Source organism: Protopterus annectens, chromosome 3.part0, assembly GCF_019279795.1.
Source record: "Protopterus annectens isolate FY-2018-M chromosome 3.part0, PAN1.0, whole genome shotgun sequence".
Lineage (NCBI taxonomy): Eukaryota > Metazoa > Chordata > Ceratodontiformes > Protopteridae > Protopterus > Protopterus annectens.
The window spans coordinates 736,759,789-736,785,225 of NC_056731.1; the positions used below are offsets into that span (position 1 = coordinate 736,759,789).

A 25,437-nucleotide genomic window follows, 5' to 3' on the forward strand; every position below is an offset into this window, starting at 1 on the left:
TACTGTTGCACTAGAGTCAGGACATTTTAAACTCACCTATACAATTGATGATGGTTATAAGGAAAGAAAGAGTCTGAGAGAATGAACATACGGATGGCGTGATATTATGTCTGCCAAGACTGTGGCTACAAAAGTCACTCCACACAACCCATTATGTGCACTTGTGTCGCTTTTCCCACACTGACTGTTGTGACCATTGTGCCATATAATGCTTTTTTTATATTAACCTCTCCCCAGATTTGGAGAAAGTGCACCTACGCTCACTGTTTTGCATAGATGCCACAGACCCTTTTTTCATATCAGAGAGCAGGAATGTTTTGAAATGCAAACATTTTTTGAGGAGGTGGCTAGTTGGAGGAAGTCAGCCCACAAAAGCAGCAGTACTAGCATGATTTATTTTTGCTTTGGTACTGTTGCTAGGTCAAATCTGTACAACACTTTACTGGAACAATACCTTACTACAGCCCACACCTCAACAATAAGAATACATTTGGTTTCAAGATCAAGATGAAATCTGGAGTGCACAGCCATCATCCAGGAGTCGATAAGGGCATATGCTGTGCATGTTTCTTATTAATGAATTTCCAAAGTAAGTAAACACTTTTATTAAGATGTATATGAGCAAAGCTCTCAACCTGTTCACTCAGATGTCAGAGACAAAGTCAAACATATCAGTGGACAAACACCACAAATCATACCACAAATCAGGGACACTTTTTATTTGTAGGTACAGTTAATGGATTGGCATTAGCTTGCTGAAGAATATGAAGTTGGTGAATATAATTACTGCTGCTTTATAGTAGCTTAATTACTCACTGCTGTGCTGCAAAATCATACATTGTACAATGGAAGAGAAAAGTTTTGACACAAAATCATGGATTTCCCTGAGAAAAAAGGACAGTTGAGAGACGTGTGGCAGGATCAATTAGATCATAGGACAGATATATAAATCTATTTTTTATTTTGCATTTTTCACTTGTAAAAATTGAACGAACAGGAGTCACACCTCTCAGGTGTCTGAATTTTTACATAATGTCCTACTTTTTTTCTGGTAAATCACTAAGGATTACAGTTAATCAGTAATGCCAGACATAAACAGTTTCCTACTTTTTTAATGCTCACAAAATATGTGCTGATGTAAAATATGTTATTCTTACTATTTTTTAAATCAGAATAATATTTAAAAATTGTCTCTGACTTGGGCCATTTGTCACCCATTATTTTTGACTTGTACATAATTGGTCAACAAAGAAACTGAGAGATATGACAGAAACACAAGGAAAAAGTTTAATAAAAACAGATTGCTGATCTGACTTCTAAATGACTTGTTATGTGCCCTGCAGCATTATCCAGACTTCACAAATTATAGGACAAAAGGGGCTCCAACATCAGCAAATAGTTATAGAAAGAAAATAAAACACAGCAACATGGGAATAAAGAAGCTCTACTGAAAGAATTTTAATATTGTTAGCTTGGACTATAGCATATAGATGAAGCATCCTGGGATGGCAGTAGTAATCTGGTAATTTTACCTTTACCCACTAGATGGCACTCTCTCACCATTAATTCTATCCCATTCCCTCTAACCTCACTTACCAAGTTAGCTTGTCCTTTTCTTTACCTACTTCTCCTAATATCTTTATTATCTCTTTTTAGCTACTGATACTTACTTCAATTCTGCCTCGCCTCCATTTATCTTCCACTTCTCCCTGTTCTCTTTCTACTCTCCCAACCCTACTCTGACTCTCTACTATCACCTCTTTCCACCTACCTGACCTTACCTGCTAATAGCAATCAGCATCTCACTGATTATTTTTCTTTTGACTGGTCTTTCTCCTCCCTGCTTGGCTCTTCCCACTCCGTTCGCCCTCCAGGCTCACTCTGCTCCCATACCCTACCCCCTATTCCCACCCACCCCCAGTACATCCAGCCTTATACCTCTCTAGCCACTCCTCCTCCCATATCAACCAATCACATTCATTTCCTTCTCAAACACTCCCTACCTCCTCTCCTATCTTATTAATTTCCCCTCCCATCTAATCTCTTACCACCCAAACTCCTCCTCCATACCACAATGTCTTTGCCATTCTTTTCTCCTTACCTCACATCCCTCCTCCTACTCTCAATACTCCCATCTCTTTTCCTTATCTACATCTCCACTTCCTATGAATACTTCAACTGCTCTAACCTCCACCACTCCTCAAAACAAACATCCTTTACTGCATTATCACTTCCCCCAAAACACATCAACATAACATATACTTCCAATTACTTCTTCCCAAAATATCACAGAGTTAGCCATATTTACTACAAACACCTATATAGGAAAAAACAACAAATCGCTTCATATCTTGTACCAATTCACATTCACAGATCTCACAGTCACCTCCTTTTAGATGGTGACATTCATCCCAACCCAGGCCCCACCACTACCTCTCCTATCCTCACACCTATGTCTTATTCCTCATCCCAATATAACCCTAGCCTCTCCTCTAACTCCCTTTTACTAGCTCACTTAAATATACAAAGTATTAACAATAAAATAACAGAGTTTTATGCCCTACTGCAATTTCACAACTTTGATCCATTATGTCTCACAGAGACTTGGTTAATACCCCATGTCCAGGACTGCGAAATCACCCCTCCTGGGTATAATATTCTAAGTGTAGATCGCCCTAGCAAGAAAGGAGGGGTATAGCCTTACTGTATAAAACAGGTCTCCAACTCACTCCATTAAATTCTTGTCTCCCATCTGACACTAACTCTGAAATTCTCTTTACTAAGCTCCAATTAAATACTAGCAAGGCGATTTATATTCTGTGCTCTTACATTCCACCTGGCAACAACATCAACCTCCTTGAAAATATCCTTAGCTGGCTATCCACTTCATATCCACAAGAAACCATAGTACTTGACGACTTTAACATTGACTGGAATACCTGTAATGCCAATACCCCTTCTAACCACATTAACCTGCATGGCTTTACTCAAATTGTCTCCTCACCCACTCGCATCCACAAACCCACCAAAAAAGAATCCATCCTTGACTGGATTCTAATAAATACCTCCCCCACATTCTACTCAGTAGGCACCCTCCCAGAAAATATGAGTGATCACTTTCTAACTCACTTACTTCGACATAAGTCCAATATAGTTAGACCTACAAGTCTCAAAACCATACGCTCCAACAAAAACTTTAACCCTGAATGCTTCCAAAATGAACTTAGACTCTGTAACTGGTCACCCTAAAATACCTACAACTTGATGAAGCAGTAGCCTACTTTAATTCAAAATTCCTTGAAATTCTTAACCTCCATGCCCCTATCCTTAAAAATAGAGCAAAAATTGCACCCTGGCTTACAAAAGAAACTAAGCACAAAATGTTGCTAAGAAACAAACTCTGGTCAAAATGGCGTGCTTCTAAAGACCCTTCTGATCACACTAAATTTAAACAGCTTAGAAACTCCACTAAATCATCTGTACAACTTGACAAAAAAAACTTTTTCCTTCACCTCCAACAAAATAACCACCAAAACCCTAAGAAATTCTGGACAGGTATCAATACTTTACTTCACCCTAGCACAACTAAGACACCCACCCCTGCCACTACTACTGAAAACACTCCTAAACAGATAGATGACTCCTTTAACAACTTCTTTACTGGAGCTATCCAGTCACTTGCTAACTCCCTTCCTCCCGTGGCTTCTCTTTCACCACTCTCCTCCTTTCCAACTCCTCCCACTTTCCATCTACAACCTGTCTCTACATCCCTCATCTGTACCCTCCTTCTAAAACTCAAACCCTCAACCCCCACTGCTGACTTATTACCTGCTCAATATCTACAAACTGCAGCCAAAGCAATTGCCTACCCTGTCTCTATTCTTATAAACAGAACCATCAAAGAAGGTACTATCCCTTCCATCTGGAAGATCTCCCATATTATTCCCCTTCATAAGGGTGGAACCTCGTCAGAACTTTCAAACTTCCGTCCAATTGCCCTACTTTCTCCCTTAGCTAAAATCATGGAAAAATGCATTCACCTACAAATGCTCGACCACCTCCTTCTTAATGGACTACTAGCTCCCTCCCAGCATGGATTTCGTCCCTTCCATAGCACTACTACTGCCCTTCTTTCCTTTACTGATCACATAAATAAAAAACGCAACAATAATATCCTCTCTTCTGCTGTCTTTATAGATCTCTCCAAAGCATTTGACATGGTTAATCATCAAATACTCTTGAATCTTCTGAAATCACTCTCACTTGACGCTCTGGCACTACAATGGTTTAAGTCTTACCTAGACAATCGAAAACAGGCAGTCCTCTGGGAAAACACTCTATCCTCCCCTCTTCCTGTCTCTCTTGGAGTCCCCCAAGGATCTATCTTAGGTCCCCTTTTATTTTCCATATTTATCAATGATCTTGCTTCTAGCATCCCCCAAGCCGTAACCATTCAGTATGCAGATGACTCCACCTTTGTCTCCTCAGCCTCTAACCCATCTGAACTTCAACCTCTCACCCAAAATGTATTTCAGCTTGTGGAAGAGTGGTTTTTACAGCGCTGTCTCCTCCTTAACCCTAAAAAAACTAAACTTTTGTTGTTCACACCCACACAAAAATCTCCACCACTCCACTTCTCCATCATATCAAAAAACGGCACAGTCATATCTCCTGACACAACAACCAAACTTTTAGGCGTTACTATCGATCATTGCCTAAACCATGACACTCGTATTAATACCACTATTAAATCTACTAACAAAAAGCTTGGCTTCCTCTACAAAATCAAGCCTTTCCTTACTTCTACAGCCAGAATTACCATTGCTCACACCCATCTTATCTCTACTGTCCTGTATGCATCACCTTTATTCACAAACCTATCTAAAACTAACCTGAACAAATTTACTACCGCCTACAATAATATTGCCAGATTTGCTACCAACTCCCCTTTTAGATCTCACCATTGCCTACATTTAAAACAACTTGGCTGGCTTGAACTTGATAATCAGCTTTTATCTCAGCAACTTATAATCACCCAAAAAATCCTTTACTTCCCTGAAAAAACTCCTATCCTTACCAAACTTATTAGTCCCTATAAAAATCTCTCTAACCTTCGCTCTTCACACAAACTTTTAGTATCCATACACAAATCTAATAACAAAGCAGGTGACTCACTTTTCTCCTACACAGTGGGGAAAAATTGGAACCTTCTTCCTAAGGACCTCACTATGATCTCCTTTTCCTCACTCTTCATCTCACTAACCACTGGCTCTGCCCATGCAGCAGCCCAGACTAAAATCTCTCCTCCTTTTTATCACTATTTACTAACCACTGGCTCTGCCCATGCAGCAGCCCAGACTAAAATCTCTCCTCCTTTTTATCACTATTTCTCGCTTCATAAGCATATCCTCCTTACTCTCTTCTCATTCCTTAGGTCACTTAAAATCTTACTATGAACTACCTTCTCCAAGCTCCTCATATTAGATATTACTTCTCCTTTCTACCTTATTTTTCCAAAACTCTCTGCATTTCTGTCCCCACTTTCCTTGTGTCTTTTCTTCCACTATTACTCCCCTCTCTACTCCTTGTACTTTCCTAAAAAAAAAAAAAAAGTTTGTGTTTTTTTTCTTTTTATTTTTGCTGTATTGTTGTCACTTGTAAACTATTATCTATGTCTTTTTGTCTATACATGCCCAAAAACTTTGATTTGTTTTAAATTGACTGTTCTTTGTGGAGCTTTTCTCCCCGGGCCTCTACTGAAAATGGACATATATCCAACTAGACTAGCCCGGTCAACAAATGTTAAATAAATAAATAAATAAATAAATAAAAATCTGAAGAACAATTAGCCTTTATAGCTCTCAACCTTCCACCTGCAAAACAAGAAACACTGCCTCTCATAATGGGCAAAATATGGAACACTTACTAACAGCTTACTAACAACTTCCAGCTAAGAAGCTCACATATGGTTAAAATATGTTACTTTATACTAATACAAAGTTATTTTGATGAATTAATATGATTCAGTATTACATATCATGAATATCATTTAAAAAATTTCTAGTACTGAATGTGTGGCAGACATTTTCAGTGTAGAACTGCAAGGGACATGGACCTTCTACAATTTAGAAAGAAGAGCATTCCTCTTAATGAGGTACACTTAAGAGATATGGTGACCATTCACCTTGGAAAATAAACTTCCTAGGAAGGTCTAGGTCTACATGACATATTTTAACAAACTTGTATTTGTTGTACTTCAAATATGCTTGTTACTTCACATATTCTTTTCATTAACATTCACTTGGACATATTATAGTCTTTATTTTAAAGCTTTGTATCCCTTAAAACAGGGATTCATTTCGTCTCAATTCAGTTTAATAAAGCCGTGCTTTTCATATTAAGGTTCAATACCTGGAATTCAACCAGATAAAAAAACATGTTAGTAAGTGAAAAGGTGAGCTATAGATATTCAATGGTAGAAAGGAGCAGATGCTGGAAACTACAAGTAGAAAAGGTAAACAAAATATGGTACATGAACCTACTGAGAACTCCATAAGTCTTTATATTTCCACATAGAAGTGCAGAAGGAAGCAGTAGTTACTGTTAATAAGTGGATTTTCAATAAATATCTGAAGCATCTGAATCTTCTTCTTCTTCATGTGGCATTTCCAGAACATCATAACACAGCCATGCCTGAATTTGGAGGTTAGCACTAAGTGCTTTTAAAAAATGTCAGACAATTTTAAGGGTGCTTGTCTAAACCAAAGGTATATAAGACAGGCATCTCATGGTTCTTTTTGTCACTTGACTAATATTGTTCCGATGTTCTTACACAGACTGCCTTTAGATAATGCCTTTATAAATAGTTTGACACACAGTAAGTACAGTAGAAATAGCACTTTTGAACCACCCCCACATCTGAGCAGACCACACTGGAGCAGGCCACACTGAGAAATGGTATCAGCTATTCAAATAATAAGCAGAAAAGGTGAGCACATAAGGTTTCATAATCGTTGGTGGTAGTAGCAGTGGTGCGTGACTGTAACCTGACTGACCTGATACCCATACCTTCAGATTAAATATTACGGTATTCTTAACCACTATAAGTAAAAAAAATAGTAAAACATAATCATGGAGAGCCTTCTATGGGTTTAAATCATGCAGTTGGTTTCTTTATAAGCTCATTCACCATAGGAGTTGATGGGATGAGAAATCTGATTGCTTAGAAAAATGTACTTCAGATTATAGAAGAAAAAAAGTCCATTATTAGAATATGGAGTCTGATTGCTGCAGTTGCCATGCTCCTGTGGTCCCTTTTCAGGAAAAAAATATTTGCAAGCAGAAAAACACATTGAATAAAACTTTTATCTATGTGCAAATACTTGAGTTAAAAATCTGTCTTTAACAATGCCCAATTACCCAATAAATATTGAGATTAGTTTTTATTTTTTTTAGTTTTATTTTATTTTGGTCCACTCTCATCATTATTGCTGGGAGAGTCAACTAGGAAAATGTTACTGCAACTCCACTATCCAAAGACTGAATATGATCCAGGGAAGAAATAAAAGTCATTTGGAGCCCCTAGCCACCTTTCATTTCTGAGATGGAAGCTTCTTCAGATTGGTAGGGACAAATACATGTGGTTACAACAATAAAAAAAAGCAAACTATTAACATAGTAAACACAATTATAGCATCAGAAAAAATGGGTGTGAGGGGTGGGATATTTGTTACTTTTTATTTGCCTCTGGTCTAGATGGAAGAATTGATCAAGGTGTGTGCAGAGCCTATTCATCTCTGCTGAAGATCATCTGTATGACTCTCTCTCTTTCTTTCTCTGCCTGGCCTTATTCTATGGGGCTATTTTACAGTGTTCATTGACTGCCTAGGAACAGCAAGTAAGAATCACCTCAAGTGTGTGTGGCCCACTTTTATGAGGATATTTATAGTGTTACTTTTTATCTTTTGTGCCGCATGACCTGTGGTGGCTATTGGTTGTGCTGCACCATGAATCTTTACTTCATGAGCATAAAATGACAAGCTAAAATAAACATGACGACTAGGTGGCATGTGTCCCTTGGGGGGGTGGGGGTGGTGGTGGTGTTCCTGTGATAGTAAATCCCATGTACAGTGGTGCTCATGCTAGCTAGTTCAGCCTTCCATTAGTGGATGCTTCCATTAACCATATTGTACCTTGCTTGTAAATGGGAGCTGGAGATGGTGCTTTGGAGCTGTGTCTATAAAAATATAGTGGTAGAACCAAATTCTTTTCCTCTTAGTGTTGTCTTGGTCCTTTGGTGGTACTATCTTCTGGGTCCAGTGTGCAAAAAAGGAATGAGCTGTTTGTTGTTTTGGTAGTTAACACATCTGGAGAGTAAGTGTGGTCAGATCCTGAACCATGTGGAGATTCTGTTGGGGGAGGATGCGCTGGTGTGTGGGCCGATTGGCTGATTGCCATGTGCCATATTCATATGCACAGATGGTCAGGACTGAATGGACTTAAGTAAAATGTTCTGTGGTTTGTTTTTTCAAATAATTCAAATTATATTGTCTTTGGAAACAATACATGTGGTATGGACTGTTTGACTTAAGATGTTTAAGTACTGTAAAAGACCATTTCATGTTCTAATGACAGCACTGTAATACAGAAATATAAGAAACTTGTTGAATATTGTCTCTAAGAAAAATCCCTGTTAAGTTTGCCTCAAAACCAAATGTGAAAGACTAAAAAAAAAACAGTTTTAAGCCAGTTAAAACATGCTGCCTGGGTGTATGTGTTTTTTGTACCCTTTGATACACTGCTGTCCCCTTCAAGATTATTTTTTTGATTTAAGTGTACCAAGTGCCAGGATAGGCTCTGGCTTCCATGTGGCTTGAGAGGATAAAGCAGCCATCTCAAAATTAATAATTAATGAAGGAATGAAGGAATGCATGAATGATTGAATTGATTAATTATTTTTTTCCACTAGCCAGATCCATTCAGTCCCTTGTCCTGGGTATTCACCGAGTGAAGGTGAGAGCTGGCCAGACGTGGCTGTCATATAGAAGGCCTAAGTATTAGTTTTGTCCTTACTAGCATTCTGGCAATGAGGGTGTAAATGGTATAGCCTTAACCCCTTCCCTGGGTAGAGAACAAGAAATTCATGTCACTGCATGAGACACTGTACCCTCCCCATGTGAATGCTTGTTCCTGCTTACCAGTGATGAGAGATAATACATTTGCAGCATAGTGGGTGAAACCCTGTTCATGGGCCATCCTTTGTGTGACTGCCCCTCCTTCAAGGGATTGTGAAAATGATCATTCCCAAAGCACCCCAGGGGATAGGCACACCTATTCGCCTATGGAGGGTCCAGGAGATACCCATGACACTAATCAATCTCAGGTTGTTTAGGTCATAGCCAGGGCTTTATCCCTTTACACAAACACAGCTGGGCAGGTATGTTTGCTTTTATCATCTTGTCTGAAATCAAACTTACTTATGGTAGGAAGACCCACCGCTGAAGTAAACATTAAGATATTTTTGTCAGAACATTGAGCAGTGAATGGCGAGGTTTGTTATTAACATATGCAGGCAGAAGCCCATTGGACTGGAAGGCACTAACTTGCCTTCTAGATATACCATTCATGTTTCTGCTGTTTTGATTTCATTTAAGCATACAGACTGTAACTGTGACTTTAGAATAGTCAGAAGACACACAAATACTTATACGTGTTTCTATCTAAAACAATGTCACAGGAATGAACACGGCAGACACCCAGTATTACCTGTCTATCAAGCCACAAATCCAGAAGTCATAAATAAAGCTAAATATCTATTATTTTCATATTAATGTAATCTCAATAGCAAAAATATGTGCAATTCTTAGCGCATATTATATTTGTTCATGTATATTACTGAATGTCTGTTTAAAAATGTTTGTAATTATAGGTTCATAGGTGCATACTAGGCTAACAACCACAAGGGCCTTTTTAAGCCTAGCCATGCAAGCAGGTGCTTGGGAGGTGAAACATTTACGAGCTTGGGCTTGGAAAATTAACCATTTACTGGCTGCCTGTGTCCATTAGAGACATAGATGCCAAACCAGGGATAAAGTTCCTGTTCCCCATCCAATTGTCCAAGTTACACTTGAATTGGATTAAGGAAAAACTCTGCTTAACATGGCTAGGGAACCTGTTCCATTGAAGGGGTAGTAGTCTCTGGGATACATAGCTGTCTCTCCAGCAGGTCCTATTTATATCACATGCAAGGTTTAAGTCTTTAGAATGGGTAATCCCGGTGCTTTTTGCAGGAGGTATATCAGAGTAGGGTCTGACAATACCTTGTATGCAAGGCACAGATCTCCCCTCAACAGTCTGTAGGAGACAGAATACTGGGATAAGGCCTTGAGGTAGTCTGCATATGACATGTTACATATGCCCTGTATTCTTTTAGTGAGCAACCTCTGTGGATGTTCCAGTTGTTGGATATGCCTGGTTAGGTACATACCAAACAGGGCATTGTACTCAATGATAGGTCTGATGAATGTTGAATACAGTGGAGCAATGACTACTTTGGACCTACATGCCAAACCTTTGTTTGTAAGTTGCACAACATAGAATGTTTTCCTCACTACTGCAGACATGAAATGGTCAAATGCTAGATTACTGTCTATGTGTGTCCCCGGTCCCTATCAGATGATCGAAATGCCATTTCCGTGAATATGAAATGATCGACACGTATTGCGCAAACTACATAAACACCGAACGTCCAAAACAGTGAAATCTGAAATGTCAAAATGTTTTGGTTGGCCAGTCTGCAGTATAGCTCCATAAGGTAGGTGTGCGATAGTTATAGACCTTAGGGTAGGGTGCGGGTTAAGGTAAGTGTATAGATAGGTAATGTATGTAAGATTTAGTGTAGTGTTAGAAGTAGGGTTTTGTTAAATGTATTTATGTGTATTATTTATTTTGTTAGGGTATATCTCCATACGGGAAATGTGCAGTAGTTACGGACCTTAGGGTTAGGGAGGGGTTAAGGATAGTGCATAGATAGTTGTGTATGTGGGGTTTAGTGTAGTGTTAGAAGTAGGGTTTTGTTAAATTTATTTATGTGTATTATTTATTTTGTTTGGGTATATCTCCGTAGGGGAAGTGTGCAGTAGTTACGGACCTTAGGGTTAGGGAGGGGTTAAGGATAGTGCATAGATAGTTGTTTATGTGGGGTTTAGTGTAGGGTTAGCAGTTAGGTTTTGGTGCTTTACTTTAGGGTTAGGAGTAGGGTTTGGTTAGTGTATGTATGTGGTTTATTTATTTTGTTTGGGTAGGTAGTATGTAGTGGGTGGTGGGGTTGGCCGACTATGACCGTTCAATGTTTTAAATTTTGTGGTTTAGTGCATTTGGTCTATTCGCTGTTTGATTAATATGTGTTGTTCTTTTGGTATTCGCTGAAATGGATTTTTGCTGAACTGATATAGACCCTGTGTCCCCAAGTTCCTGACTGCTGGGTCAACTCTTAAGAGTTTGTTGTCAATATGACAGTTTTCAGGGGTGGATGACTTCCTGAAGGATATTGTTATGCATTTCTTGGCATTTAGTTTTAGTCCATGGCTCTGATACCAGTTGTTTGTTCATGTCAGCCCTTCCTGGAGAACATTTGTGTCAGTGAGTGATTCAATGACAGCTCCTAATTTGCAATCATCTGCAAATTTAATCAGTCAGAGGCCATTGATGTTGGCCTTGACTTCAGAGAAGGAAATGCCAAAAAGGAGTGGTCTCAGGACCAGTCTCTGAGGGACTTTGCTTATTGGAGATTTTTTCTCTGAGCCTGCGCTGAAAACGTTTTTTTGACTAAACACAGTTGGACAAACCCAGTAAACAAAAGCAAAATAAATAAGTAAATAAAATAAATATCACTGCATCTACTGTTTGTTGATTTTTTTTAGGCAGAACTGAGCAGTTCAATGTCAATTATTTTTCAGAAGAATGAATGCAACTTTTAGTACAGCAGTTAGCATTGCTACCTCACATGTCTTGGTTCATTGACTCAGATCCCAACAACAGGAATGCCTTCGTTTTACAGCTGGCATGTCCTCATTATGTTTACATTGATCTTTCTGGGTGTTGCTCCCCCCAAGACATGTCAAAAGGTAAAGTAGCAATCCCTCACAGGTGTGCATGCAATGTGTGAGTATAAATGTGCGTACTGTAATGGGCTGCCATATCTAGGTGCCTAATACTACTTGCTGGGACAGATGTTTGTTCCACTGAAATCCTGAGCAGGGTAAAGCAAATATTGCAGAATTAGTGAAATAAAGCTATTTCTTAATTTATTGAAAGAAAAGAAAGATGTCCCACAATCAAAGATTTTAATTTTTTGACAAAAACGTATAGTCAGGAACAGCTAACAAAATACTGTCTGTTCAGTGTAAAATGTACCCAAAAGTCTAGCCATTCATGTTTTACAATTTGGGTCCAATGCCTTTTGTGATGCCATGAACAGCTGCTAGCATCCACAGATTTTACTAGGCAAGAAGTGAACAGATGTAGATTGCTAAACCTTTTGTCCACATCATGCATACCATATGCACAGCAATGGATGTCTTAAGATTTGCCAATTCACCTATTGCATGTCTTTGGGAGGATAGATGAAACTGGTATATCTTGAAAAAAAAACAAACATGGAAGACATGCTGACTCCACAGAGATGAGATCCCAGAGCAGTGCGCAGAATACCTTGATGTGAGGTGACAATCCTATTTATTGCACCAATGTGCTGTTCGTGTCCAAAATTACTGCAATATAAATATACTGGCTACAGCTCTGACTCTAATCTTTTCCACCACATCATCCATTCAACCAGAGTTGAAGAATAAGCTTTTTTTCTGTGTTATATTTCTATTATGTTTATAAAGCTCCTTTGTTTGTATTTGTATATCTGTAGAAAAAAGAATCTTACAAAAATGCTGCATTGCTTTCTCTATTGTTATGGCTGTATACTATCTCTTTTTTGTGATTTTATTCTCTAAGGCTATGCATGAAACTGGTCCATGGTGAATGGTGTACTACCCCAGTAAACAAAAATAAAAAACAAAAATCAAAACATACTGCATCTTTTGTGTTAACAAAGAAGTTTGCTTACTGTAGAATTTAAAGAGAAGCTCATGGCATACAGTCAGCATGTGGCAGTAGTTTATCATGTTTAGGAATATGCTTTCTGGAACCTGATACAAACAAGGAGACTTAGCAGTAAAAGTGTATCCATTCTACCACAGTAGTCACATGCCTGCAGAAACTTCTGGTAGCACAGCGCAATGGCAAGGGAATTAACTGACTCAGATCTATATTATGAATTAGAAGGTATTTGGTAACATGATTCTAGTAATCTAAAAATCTCAATAGTTTGCAATTACTATTCAGACTTTCAATAAAAAAATTGTTGTGAAACATATCTTAAGACCTCCCTACTCAAAAGGTTGACATGTTTTGCTTCCAAAAATGGTTTGTATGCTATCCACTGGGCAGGGCCATTCTAATTTATGATTTTTTTTATTACATCTTCAAGAAGTAGTAAAACCAGGGCTCCTTTTAGTTCTTCATGCAAAGTTAAGATAAAAAAATCTGGGAAGGCTTACAAGTGTGTGAATAAGGTTGGATGAAGCAGCAGTATTTATCCATGCATGATTGGATGGATGTACCTTGCAGGAAGAGGAGGATCAGCTTTCCCAGCGACTAGCCAGGAGGATCGGTGATAAGCATATCGGTATCTTTTATTGTCAACAGGAACGATGTCCATCAGCACTATATACTTGGCTTCAGGGTCCACCCCAGAGAAGGATACTCGAATTGTAGGAAACATCCTCCTGAAAGACACAGATAACACAGTATGATATTTCAGTTGTTTTATATGTAGCACTGCAGAAAGAAACAAATAGAAAGCATGAGCATACATATGTACACAGAGATAAAAAATAAATATAGGTTTAGGCAGGAATGTCTTATCTGAAAACTGCATTGACTTTCAGTGAAAATTCTTAATGAAGAAACAACAACTGTACTTAAATGAAAGAAAAAATAGATAAGATGAAGTAATAATGGCTGGTGATTTTAATTGTATTTTATCAGACAAAGATTTCACTGCAGATAGAAAGCTGAGAATCACATCTTCAGCCAAACACATCAAATGTAAATCTAATGAATTTAAATGATATACACACACACACACACACACACACACACACACACACACACACACACACACATATATATATATATATATATATATATATACATATGAGCTAAGGAAAACAAACTCACTTCAGTTTACCCATTACTCATATAGATATAGAACACGTAACACAGACAAATATTGATAAAATGTTTATCTCAAAAAATCTATTATCACATATCAGAAAAGTTTCAATAGTTTCATGTCCATTATAAGACCATAATGCTATAATCTTTAATACATCACAGGAGATTACCAGTGTACATTATTAAAATAAAAGGACTGAAGGACTGGTATGTTAAAGAGATCAAACATTTCCTAGAAATAAACATGAATGGTGAAGTATCTGACATTGTCCTGTGGGATTTACTAAAGGCTTACTTAAATGGAAGAGGTACAAGCTGGTATATTAGTAAAACAATAGAATGGGACATGGAATTGAATACACTACAGGCCAAAATAAACACATTAAAGTTAAATCTAAAACCCAGTCAATCTGAAGTTAAAAACTTAAAATACAAAATAAGTTGAAATTCTAAATCATAAATTTTCAATAAACCTGGAAAAATTTAAACTTCAGGCATATTCAGTGAACCTTTGAGTAAACCTTTAAGCTTGCATACACTTGCTCTTAGTTGAAAGAAAATGAATAAATAAAATCATATCAAATAAATTATAACACATATAAATAATAAAAAATAAAGAAGAACAGATATTAAAGATATTCTTGAGGACTTGAAAATATTTTTTGAAAATATAAATAATTATAATACAAATAACTGAGATAATGATGATATAGCTGAAACTTTTCTAAGGAAAATATAAATAATAAAATAACAAGTGAACAAATAAAAATGATAGATCATTCACTTTAACAGAAATAAAAGATCAAATAAAAAAGTAAAAAAAAATAAGGCACCCAGCTTAGATTGTCTTATACCAGAACTATTTAAAATACTACCAGATGATGCAGTTAAATATTAGACACAGTCTGTAGAGAAGTAAAAACAACTGCAGAAGTTCCCCATCATGGAAATATTCCCTTATATCACCTATTTTAAAATAAGAAAAGGATCCTACAAAGTGCTCATCATACAGACCCATTTCACTTTTAAATGTGGACTGTTAGATGTTCATGTCCATTTTAACTAACAGAATGAATCTACTTATACCTAAACTAATTAACAATGATCAAACTGGGTTTATTTTAACTAGACAGGTATAGGATAATATAATAAGAATACATACATTAGTAGACTATGCAAATAATAATAAAAAAGAACTTTCTATCATTCATCTTGATTTAGATAAGGCTTTTGGCTCAAGTAATTGGTCGTACCTGTTTAAAAGACTTAAAGTGTAAAATTTATCACCTGTGCTAATTGCATTAATTTCTAAGTTATACAATAATGCTTGTGCTTATGTTAAAATAGGTTCTTTTCCTTTTAATTCCTTTAAATTACAAAAAGGCACAAAGCAAGGCTGTCCATTATCACCTTTACTTTTTGCATTAGCTATGGAGCTCTTCACTAATAGTGTGAGATCCAATAACAACATTATTGGTATCAACAACCAGAAACCCAGATGAGGCAGAAGGCAAATACATAAAATCAACAAAATTTATTGCAAAAAGAGTTAGCGCTCGCTTCTTCAGACACAAGACAACATTCAAACATCTGTATAAATACAAACTTTCAAATGCACTTAGCCTTGAATGTTTGTATTTATACAGAAGTTTTAATGTTGTCTTGTGTCTGAAGAAGCGGTGTTGATCATTGAAAGTGCTAACCCTTCTGGCAATAAATTTTGTTGATTTTACTTGAGAAGTGTTTGCCTTCTGCCTCATCTGGGTTTCTGGTTGTTTATTAATTGTTTGTGGATTTACTCACTGGTTGGGGCTTTTTACCATTATTGGTATCAAAATAAAAGAAGATTTCAAACTAAAGAGTCACCTCTTTGCTGCTGATATTTTACTAACAATAGGAAATATAGATAATTCATTAGAACATATAATTAGTTCTATGAGTCAATTTGAAGAAATCTCAAACTTAAAACAAGCACATTATTAATCAATAAACATTTTAAAAAATCCTACAAATATGTTCGAACTTCAATTGGAATACCAATCAAATGAAATTCCTTGGTATAATCATTATGTCTAATAGTAAAGAGATGATACAAACTTTCAACAGGTTGTTGGAACAAATTATTTTTTAACAAATTATTATTTATTTACTATCTCCACCAAAAAAGATGAAGAAGATAAATAATATTCTACTTAATATTTTGGCATCCTAATAAACCAAGAGTTTCCATTGATTGACACAGAAAAGGTTGAGAGAATGGTGGAATAGGATTCCCTGATAGTCAACTGTATGCTACTTCAACAATTATAAAAGTTATAGCATTGTGGATAAATTCAACTTATGATTCAAAATGGAAATAAATACATCAAGAAACATTATTAGTAAATATTAAATATATCACAACCAGTCATAAACAAATCATCCCTAACAGTTTTATTTGGCTATTAAAAGATGTTTGCATTAATGGAATTGCATCCTCTTCTCAAATTCTCTATTTAAATAACATAATTTCCTCTTTCCAAATGTTCACATATTCTAGCCATTGTTTTAAAGATTTAATATTTTCTATGTTTCTAATTGCATATACAAATGACTGCTTAGAAACTCATAACTCCAACAAAATGCTAGTATTGAAACAACACAGTGATTTAATTTTTTGGCATCAGTTCTTAAATTGTACTAATATAGATATAATGTTGAAAATTTAAGGTCCAAATACAATGAAGATTCTGACAAAAAATACGAAGAACGTATATAACATACACAGGGCAGCCACGGCTCACATAAATAAGTAGTGCTGTAGCAACAAATCCGTACTTCAGAGTCTTTGCGATAGTATAAAATTAATTTATTAGCAAGCGCTTTCACCAAAATGGCTTCTTCAAGCTTATACAAAGTAAAACATACATGGAAGTTCAAATACTACCACCAAGGCCGTGGTAGGTTAGTGTCATCAATGACATCATATTTAGCCAAACCCACCCATTCATTAATTCTAAAAATGCAGTCACAAGCTTAAAGAGCACAAACACAGAGAACAGCAACACTATACTTCCGTTGCATTAAAAACATCAAAATAGACTTAATGCATATATCAAAAATATATATAACAATATAAAACTCTCTAAGACGCTAATACTCTCCTTTTCTAATATATAATATATAGTAAATGCTATACAAACTTATATAAAGCTAGTCTAAAATTAAATAATGCAAGGCTACATTGAATATATCTAAAAACATGAGTTATAAAAGGACTTCATGGCCTACAAATCACTACGCTCTCAAAACTCAATATAAATAACATATATATATAAAGAACATATATATATAAAAATGCGTAAATAAATATAAACATAAACATAAACAAAACAACAGCCACCTCCAGCAGTGCACGCCATTCGCATAAATATACACGAACGCGAATGTATCAAAATCATTCTTGTAGGGCGCATGCATTACTGCGTTAGACAATACAAATATGCAAAAACTATGTCTAGAACTGAGTAATACAGGACTACAAATTAAGAGCTCATGTCATAAACTTCAAAAGGAACTGCAAATTACCATGAATTCTAGACTTAAAATAGATAACACATATATACGAAGAGTATGTATATGCAAATAAATATAAAAAGTATAAGACCAAAAACAGACAATGGCCATCACCAGCTACGCACACTACTCACACTGACTCACGTGGGTGCGTATGTGTCAGAGTCACCCAAGAATACTCAGGAAGGGGGAATGCATTCATAACTATCCTAAAAATGGACACGCACATAAGTTAATGACCCAATAATCTACATAAACTACCCAGCGTTATAAATGCATAAATAATTGTGCTACAATCATATATGTGCTTGCATAAGCTACACACATGATGAAGTAGCTGACGCATTCCATAGTTACATTGTCATAAAGTGAATAAAAAAGTACAAGTAACAGAAAAGCAATTGCTACGGTGCAGAAAAGCACTTCATAAAATGTCAAAACCTACCCTAACGTCTCTTTTTCAAAACCTTTAGCCTCCTGTTCCTTAGGACAGGTTTTAAATGGACCTTATCGTTCAAACCAGGGGGCTTATCTGCCCTACATCGCACTATCCATTTCAGCTCACATTCCTCAACAAAATTGTTGAAATCACCTCCCCTCATGCTCGCTCTAAGCACTTGCAAGACTGCAAACTTAAATGTATGGTGCGTACCTGCTGTCAAATTGTGCTTGGCCAAAGCATTAACTTCATTACCAACACGTATATGATAAACATGTTCTCGGATTCTTTCTCGGAGCTTCCTAGTGGTCTTACCTATATAAAACGCTTGACAGGCCTCACACCTGGCAAGATATACAACAGAGTCCGTTTGACAGTTGGCTACTGCTCTTAATTGAAAGGCTCGATGCAAAGAAGGGTGTGGGAAGTCACTCCTGACATCAATGAACACGCATTGATTGCACTTCCCACAGGGAGTGGTACCTAACGGTTTACTACCATCCCCACTACTAACCCCATCAGACATAAGTGGCCTATGGCATAATAACTGTTTAATATTACGTTTGTTCTTGAAGAGGAACCTAGGATTTTCACCTACTATATCTTTTATGTCATCATCTAAAAGTAATGTACCCCAATGTTTATGTATCAACTTCGTAATAGACGGTGTATCATTAGTGTAGAACATGGGTACTTTGAGACAATTCAGTGTGTTAGACGTTGGTATAGTGGAATTACTAACAGAGGCCTGACAACTAGAGAAGTAAGGTGCTCCTTTACTGGTCCTAAGTAACTTAGTACCTGTTATAACTTTCTCAACCTCTAGTCTCCCATACTTCCTTTCTCTAAGCCTTTTCCTAAGGTCATTCAATTCATTTTCATAGCCCTCCTCCTGTGGATTAAGGCGTGATGCTCGAACAGCTTGGCCTTTCATAACATTATTGAACACATACTGAGGGTGCATACTATCTCTGTGTAATAATGTATTCCTATAACACAGCTTTCTATGGATCCCCGTGTTCAAAAGACCACTACCCAATCTCTCAATATGAACATCGAGAAAAGAGATACTCACTCTAGAGGAAGTGTAAGTAAATTGTAGGTAATCTGTTAAAGAATTGATGGAACTACAAAATTCCATCAGACTATCTCCATCACCTTCCCATATAAGGAACAAATCATCTACAAAACGTTTGTAGAACCTTACATTCTCTTTAAAGCTACTCAAATTAAACAAAAACTCATCTTCCCAACTAGCCATAAAGATATTCGCATAGCTGTTGGCGCAGGCAGTGCCCATGGCAACTCCATCTCTTTGTACATAGACCTTATTATCAAACATAAAGACATTATTATACAGAACTGTCTCTAAAAATAACATTAACAGATCAATCATCTTGTTCGATAGAGTAGTATGTTTAGACAAATAAACTTGAATCTTCTCAACCCCTAGGTCATTCGGAATCATAGTAAATAGATTCCTGACATCAAGGGTCACCAAAATGTATTCATCATTGATACCTATCAGGTTCATAAAACTATAAAGGTCTAACAGAAACTGTTTGCTATCTTTCAAAATAAATAAATTCTGATCAACTACTGGTCTCAAAAAATGCTCCAAGTATAAGGAGAATGGTTCGGTCACCCACCCTCTACCGGCTACTATCGGACGCAAGGGTGGTTCTATTAGACTTTTATGAACCTTAGGTAGCCCCTGTATTAAAGGTATCAGGGGATTACTAACTTTCAAAAACTTAAACAAGCTATCAGTGATGTTCCCACTTCTTAATAGATCATCCAGCATATCAAATATTCTAAACACTCTGACTGTCACTTCATTCATACTGATGTACTCATAGAATCGATTCTCCCGTACCATATTCAACATACTGGTCCTATAGTCGCCACTGTCCATAACAACTATCGGACCACCTTTATCAGCTGGTCTGACTACTATCGTATGATCGTTAACTAGCCCATTCAATGCTTTCCTTTGTAAGAAAGTCAAATTCCCTTTCTTGTGACTTCTCCTCCTCATACTATCTATCTTATACAGATCTTGTTCAACCAATCTCAAAAATGTATCAATATAGGGATGTAAGGAAGGTATATAAGTACTAGGGGGTTTAAAAATTTCAAAATTATCTGAAGTACATGAATTGCTAAACTGCAATTTCAACTGCACACTACGTGCAAAGAGTTTTATGTCTACTATATTATCAACCACATTACTACTCATTGTGGGAATAAATGTTAATCCTTTATCTAGTACTTCTATCTCATATTTAGTTAAATGCCTCTTAGAAAGGTTAAAAACTAGGGATTGCCTACTCGTTCCCACATTTTCTTGATAGTAGGTCCCACATGCTCTCCTCCCGAGTTCTTCCTCTTCTGCCTGCCTCTGCTGTAGGAGCGTTGCCTCCGAGCTAAGCCTTTAAGTCTAGAATTCATGGTAATTTGCAGTTCCTTTTGAAGTTTATGACATGAGCTCTTAATTTGTAGTCCTGTATTACTCAGTTCTAGACATAGTTTTTGCATATTTGTATTGTCTAACGCAGTAATGCATGCGCCCTACAAGAATGATTTTGATACATTCGCGTTCATGTATATTTATGCGAATGGCGTGCACTGCTGGAGGTGGCTGTTGTTTTGTTTATGTTTATGTTTATATTTATTTACGCACATTTTTATATATATATGTTCTTTATATATATATGTTATTTATATTGAGTTTTGAGAGCGTAGTGATTTGTAGGCGCTCATGAAGTCCTTTTATAACTCATGTTTTTAGATATATTCAATGTGTAGCCTTGCATTATTTAATTTTAGACTAGCTTTATATAAGTTTGTATAGCATTTACTATATATTATATATTAGAAAAGGGAGAGTATTAGCGTCTTAGAGAGTTTATATTGTTATATATATTTTTTGATATATGCATTAAGTCTATTTTGATGTTTTTAAATGCAACTTCCACGACGTGGAAGTATAGTGTTGCTGTTCTCTGTGTTTGTGCTCTTTAAGCTTGTGACTGCATTTTTAGAATTAATGAATGGGTGGGTTTGGCTAAATATGATGTCATTGATGACACTAACCTACCACGGCCTTGGTGGTAGTATTTGAACTTCCATGTATGTTTTACTTTGTATAAGCTTGAAGAAGCCATTTTGGTGAAAGCGCTTGCTAATAAATTAATTTTATACTATCGCAAAGACTCTGAAGTACGGATTTGTTGCTACAGCACTACTTATTTATGTGAGCCGTGGCTGCCCTGTGTATGTTATATACGTTCTTCGTATTTTTTGTCGCTGTTATTTTTGACACAGGAGCGTTTGTTCTCAGGTCGTGGTTTATTTTTGTTAATGAAGATTCTGAGACATGGTTAATTTTACAAATATTTAGAAACTTTGTGAACACGGAGATTAATATAATATTCAACCTAGATAATAAAACATTCCCCAAAATATTGGAATTCTTAATAAATATCAATAATAATGCAATGAAAAATAAATCATATTTATCACAAATTTATAAAATTCTTAAATTAGATTTCACATATTTAGACAATTCCTACTCAAACTACTCTTCTGAAAATTAATAATGAAGACTTCTCTGAAGAATAGAAGAAAATAATATTAAAATCAACAGATAAAATTACATCTTCATTATACTGGAAAATTTTCTCCTGGAAATTCTTACACAGAGCTTTTCTTACTACTAACAAAATTACAATTATATATAAATCAAATAGAATTAAGTGCTGGAGATGAGATTCTGAAATAATAGCTGATTGAATGCATATGGTATATGAATGTGAAGTCATCTTCCCTTTTTGGAAAGAAATTAATAACTTCATTCAAGCTCTATGGTCAGACAGATGTAATATTTTTAAATCTTTAGTTTTAGTTAATGCTGTGATTCCTGAGACAATTCTAAAAAACAGAGTGCCTCATCTTTGGTCTATTCTTATTATAGCCAGAAAAGAAATTGCTCCAAATTAGAAAAGTAAAGTTACCCTCTCTAGTGTTGAATTTAGGGTCTATATTATTACCTCGAAGCATTCCATCGAATGCCTCTTCATCGACCCTAAAACTGTGAACTTTCAAAATATTGAACCTCCACATAAGCGATTTCTTTCCCTTGGCTTGCCTTACAAACACCAAACAAATAACCACAACCACTACAAAGTGGGGGGCTGTGTCCCCCACATCCCCTCCAACTAAATATACCAACTCTGAGATTGCACTACAGTGGGGAAAACGGCAAACTGATGAGACTGGCCAAGTGATTTCTTTCCCAAGGAAAGAAATTGCTTATGTGGATGTTCGATGTTTTCAAATTTTGTGGTTTCCAGTTTGATGAAGAGGCGCTTGACAGAATGCCTCTTCGAGAAAATATTAGGAACCCTAAATTTATTAACATGGTAGAAATTGTTTGCAGTAGTGAATTGCATGCTATAAAGATGAAAACTTCTAATATTACACATTCATATAAATCTTCACTTAAACGTAAAGACTTGTTTGAAAAATATTAGTTGTTGATATGTATAACTTTGCTATATTGATCAGCTATGGACTTATGTAAATAGCTATTTGTTTGTTTTATAATTGATTTGTTTATTGTTTTAAAACCAAACAAAAAATAAAAAAATAGGTAGCAAAGTATATATTTCATAGCAATATTGGAGCTCATCAGGAACTAGAGATCTTTGGTGCATGCACACACACACACACACACACACACACACACACACACACACACACACACACACACACACACACACACACCATACTGCACCACACGGGTCTATATCACGTAATCGAACTTCCAAAATTTCGAACACCATAAGTTTGAACTTGGAAGATCGAAATGTGATAACATCGAAACATCAGAACAGCAAATTTTTTTCCCAGGGAAAAAATTTGCTGTTCTGAAAAACACACACAACACAAGCACACCAAAAACCTTATAAACCTACACTAAACCTTACATACACAACTTTCTATGCACTAACCTTAACCCTAACCCTAGGGTCCATCACAATCGCGCACTTACCTTAACCCATTCCGTAACTTTCTCACCACAGTGGAGAAAATGTCGAAGCCGCAGAAACATCCAACTGAATTATTTCCCTGGGAAAGAATTTGGACTTTCGCGGCTTCAACATTTTCAACTTTCAGACTTCCAAGTTCGACCTTCTGGAAGTTCGATTACATGATAGGAACCCGCACCACACATGTACATACCAGTGAACATGTAAAACTCCTGAAAGTTACAAAATAGAATCTTGTTCTAACCCATTTGGATATTTTCATGCCCTTAAACTTTTGGCGCATGTTTAACCTTAATGCAAGTGATGACAAGGGATTTGAATGATGGTTTAATCAGCCATGTTCACTTAAGAAATTGGAAACTGTGGACAATGAAACACAAGAGGTGAGACTGTGCCTTTCTGATAAAATTAAGAAATTTGACAAGTTATTAAGACAATTTAGAGGGTTACAGTTGGTCAACATTTTTTAATATGAACAATGAATATGAAGACATTAATTATGAAGAAACCAGATTTGATGGGTTGTGGAATCATGGTGAGGATTTTTTTTTATGTTTAACCTCCACCCTTGGATGTTTTCCACCCCTACGCAGAAGGTCACTGAGTTTGCAAGCACATACAACAGACAATCAAGGGCAAGTAATGGATCTAGGCCTGGTAATGGGGCCATCCCTCCTCCAAGAGAGATTGGGGAGGGGGAGGGAAAGAATGAGAGGCAGGATGGGAATAAACAATGTTCAACCTTAATGAGACCTGATTTTAACAATAGGTTAGTTGTGTAGGAGGAATGTTAAGGTTTTAAAATATTCAATTCCAGTCATATTAATATTAAAAAAGAACATTTTTAAGTCTTTGAAAAAGATTTTACTTTTGTTCTCTCAACTTATTTAGCAGACACCCTTATGGAATTAAAACTTTTTATTAGGAAAATCAATTTTAAGTTAATGTTCAAGGAAGAGGGAGAAAATAATAATAATATTAATGTTAATGATAACTGAAAACAGGAATGTAGGGAGACCCAGTACTTTTAATCCCCCATTATTACCACTGGTAATGGCCTTCAAAAAAATGAGTGAAAAGGATATCAAGGATATTAGTGGCAAGGTAAAAAAAAAAACGGTTTTAAAATTTGACTAAGGAACAAAACAGAGTGTTGTATAATCTAGTTAATGACAAAAATATTAGACTTACGAAACCGAATAAAGGGGGAGGGGTGGTTTTGATGGATGCTATGGATTATATTACCAAGATATATCTTTACCTCAGAGATGATATATTTTTTAAATTAGCTCTAGAAATGAAGTTAATAGGGCATATAGTAAGACTGATGTGTAGCTTTATGATGGGTTAAGTAATGGAACAATAAGTGTTGAAATAGTTAACTACTTGAAGGTGAAGAAACCATTAGTACCAGTAATTTTTGGCATACCAAAAATCCATAAGGATATTTATAACCCTCCTTTCAGACTGATGGTGGCTTCCAGCAGGTCAAAGAAAAAAACATTGGCCAAGAAAGTAGATATGTTTTTTAAAAAAAAAATTTTTTGAAGACAAAGAATATGTCTTGAAAGATTCATGACATTGTTTAAGTGAATTAGCTATGGTGGGCTTTCATGAGACATTAGTATTTGCCACTATGTATGGTGGGAAGTTGGCATAATGGTTAAGGTATTTACTTTACAGATACAAGGTGCACGGTTTGAGTCTTACATGGGATAATTGGCTATGCTTAAAATGGCCCACAAGGGCAGTTAGCCTAGTACAATCTATGAACCTACGAATGAACGAACCTATGTTAAAGGCCTGTTTTTAGTAATTCTGCATGAACATGGGCTTGATTAGTTTCAGGAGGCATTATATATAGGCACTAATATGAATCAAGAACTGGAAAACTTTGTAGTTGAAATGATGGATATCATTTTAAAAAATAATGATTATTACAGGCAAAGGAGAAGTGTTGCTATGGGGGCAGCAGCTGCTCCTATTTTTGCCAATTTTGTTTTATGGTACTGGGAAAGGAATCATATTTTTAACAATAATGATTATTATAAATATATTTTAATGTATTTTCATGATGTATTAATTTTATGGAAAGGAACA

General features: G+C 36.1%; 1 protein-coding gene across 1 annotated transcript in view; it reads right to left on the reverse strand.

Annotated features, from left to right (window-relative positions):
- The window catches only part of TBX20 (T-box transcription factor 20), a 219,173-nt gene that overhangs the window by 111,314 nt on the left and 82,422 nt on the right, over window positions 1-25,437 (reverse strand). Inside the window, exon 3 of the mRNA XM_044065093.1 lies at window positions 13,674-13,838. Within this exon, the coding sequence (XP_043921028.1) occupies window positions 13,674-13,838 (165 nt within the window). The remainder of the gene's footprint in view (window positions 1-13,673; window positions 13,839-25,437) is intronic.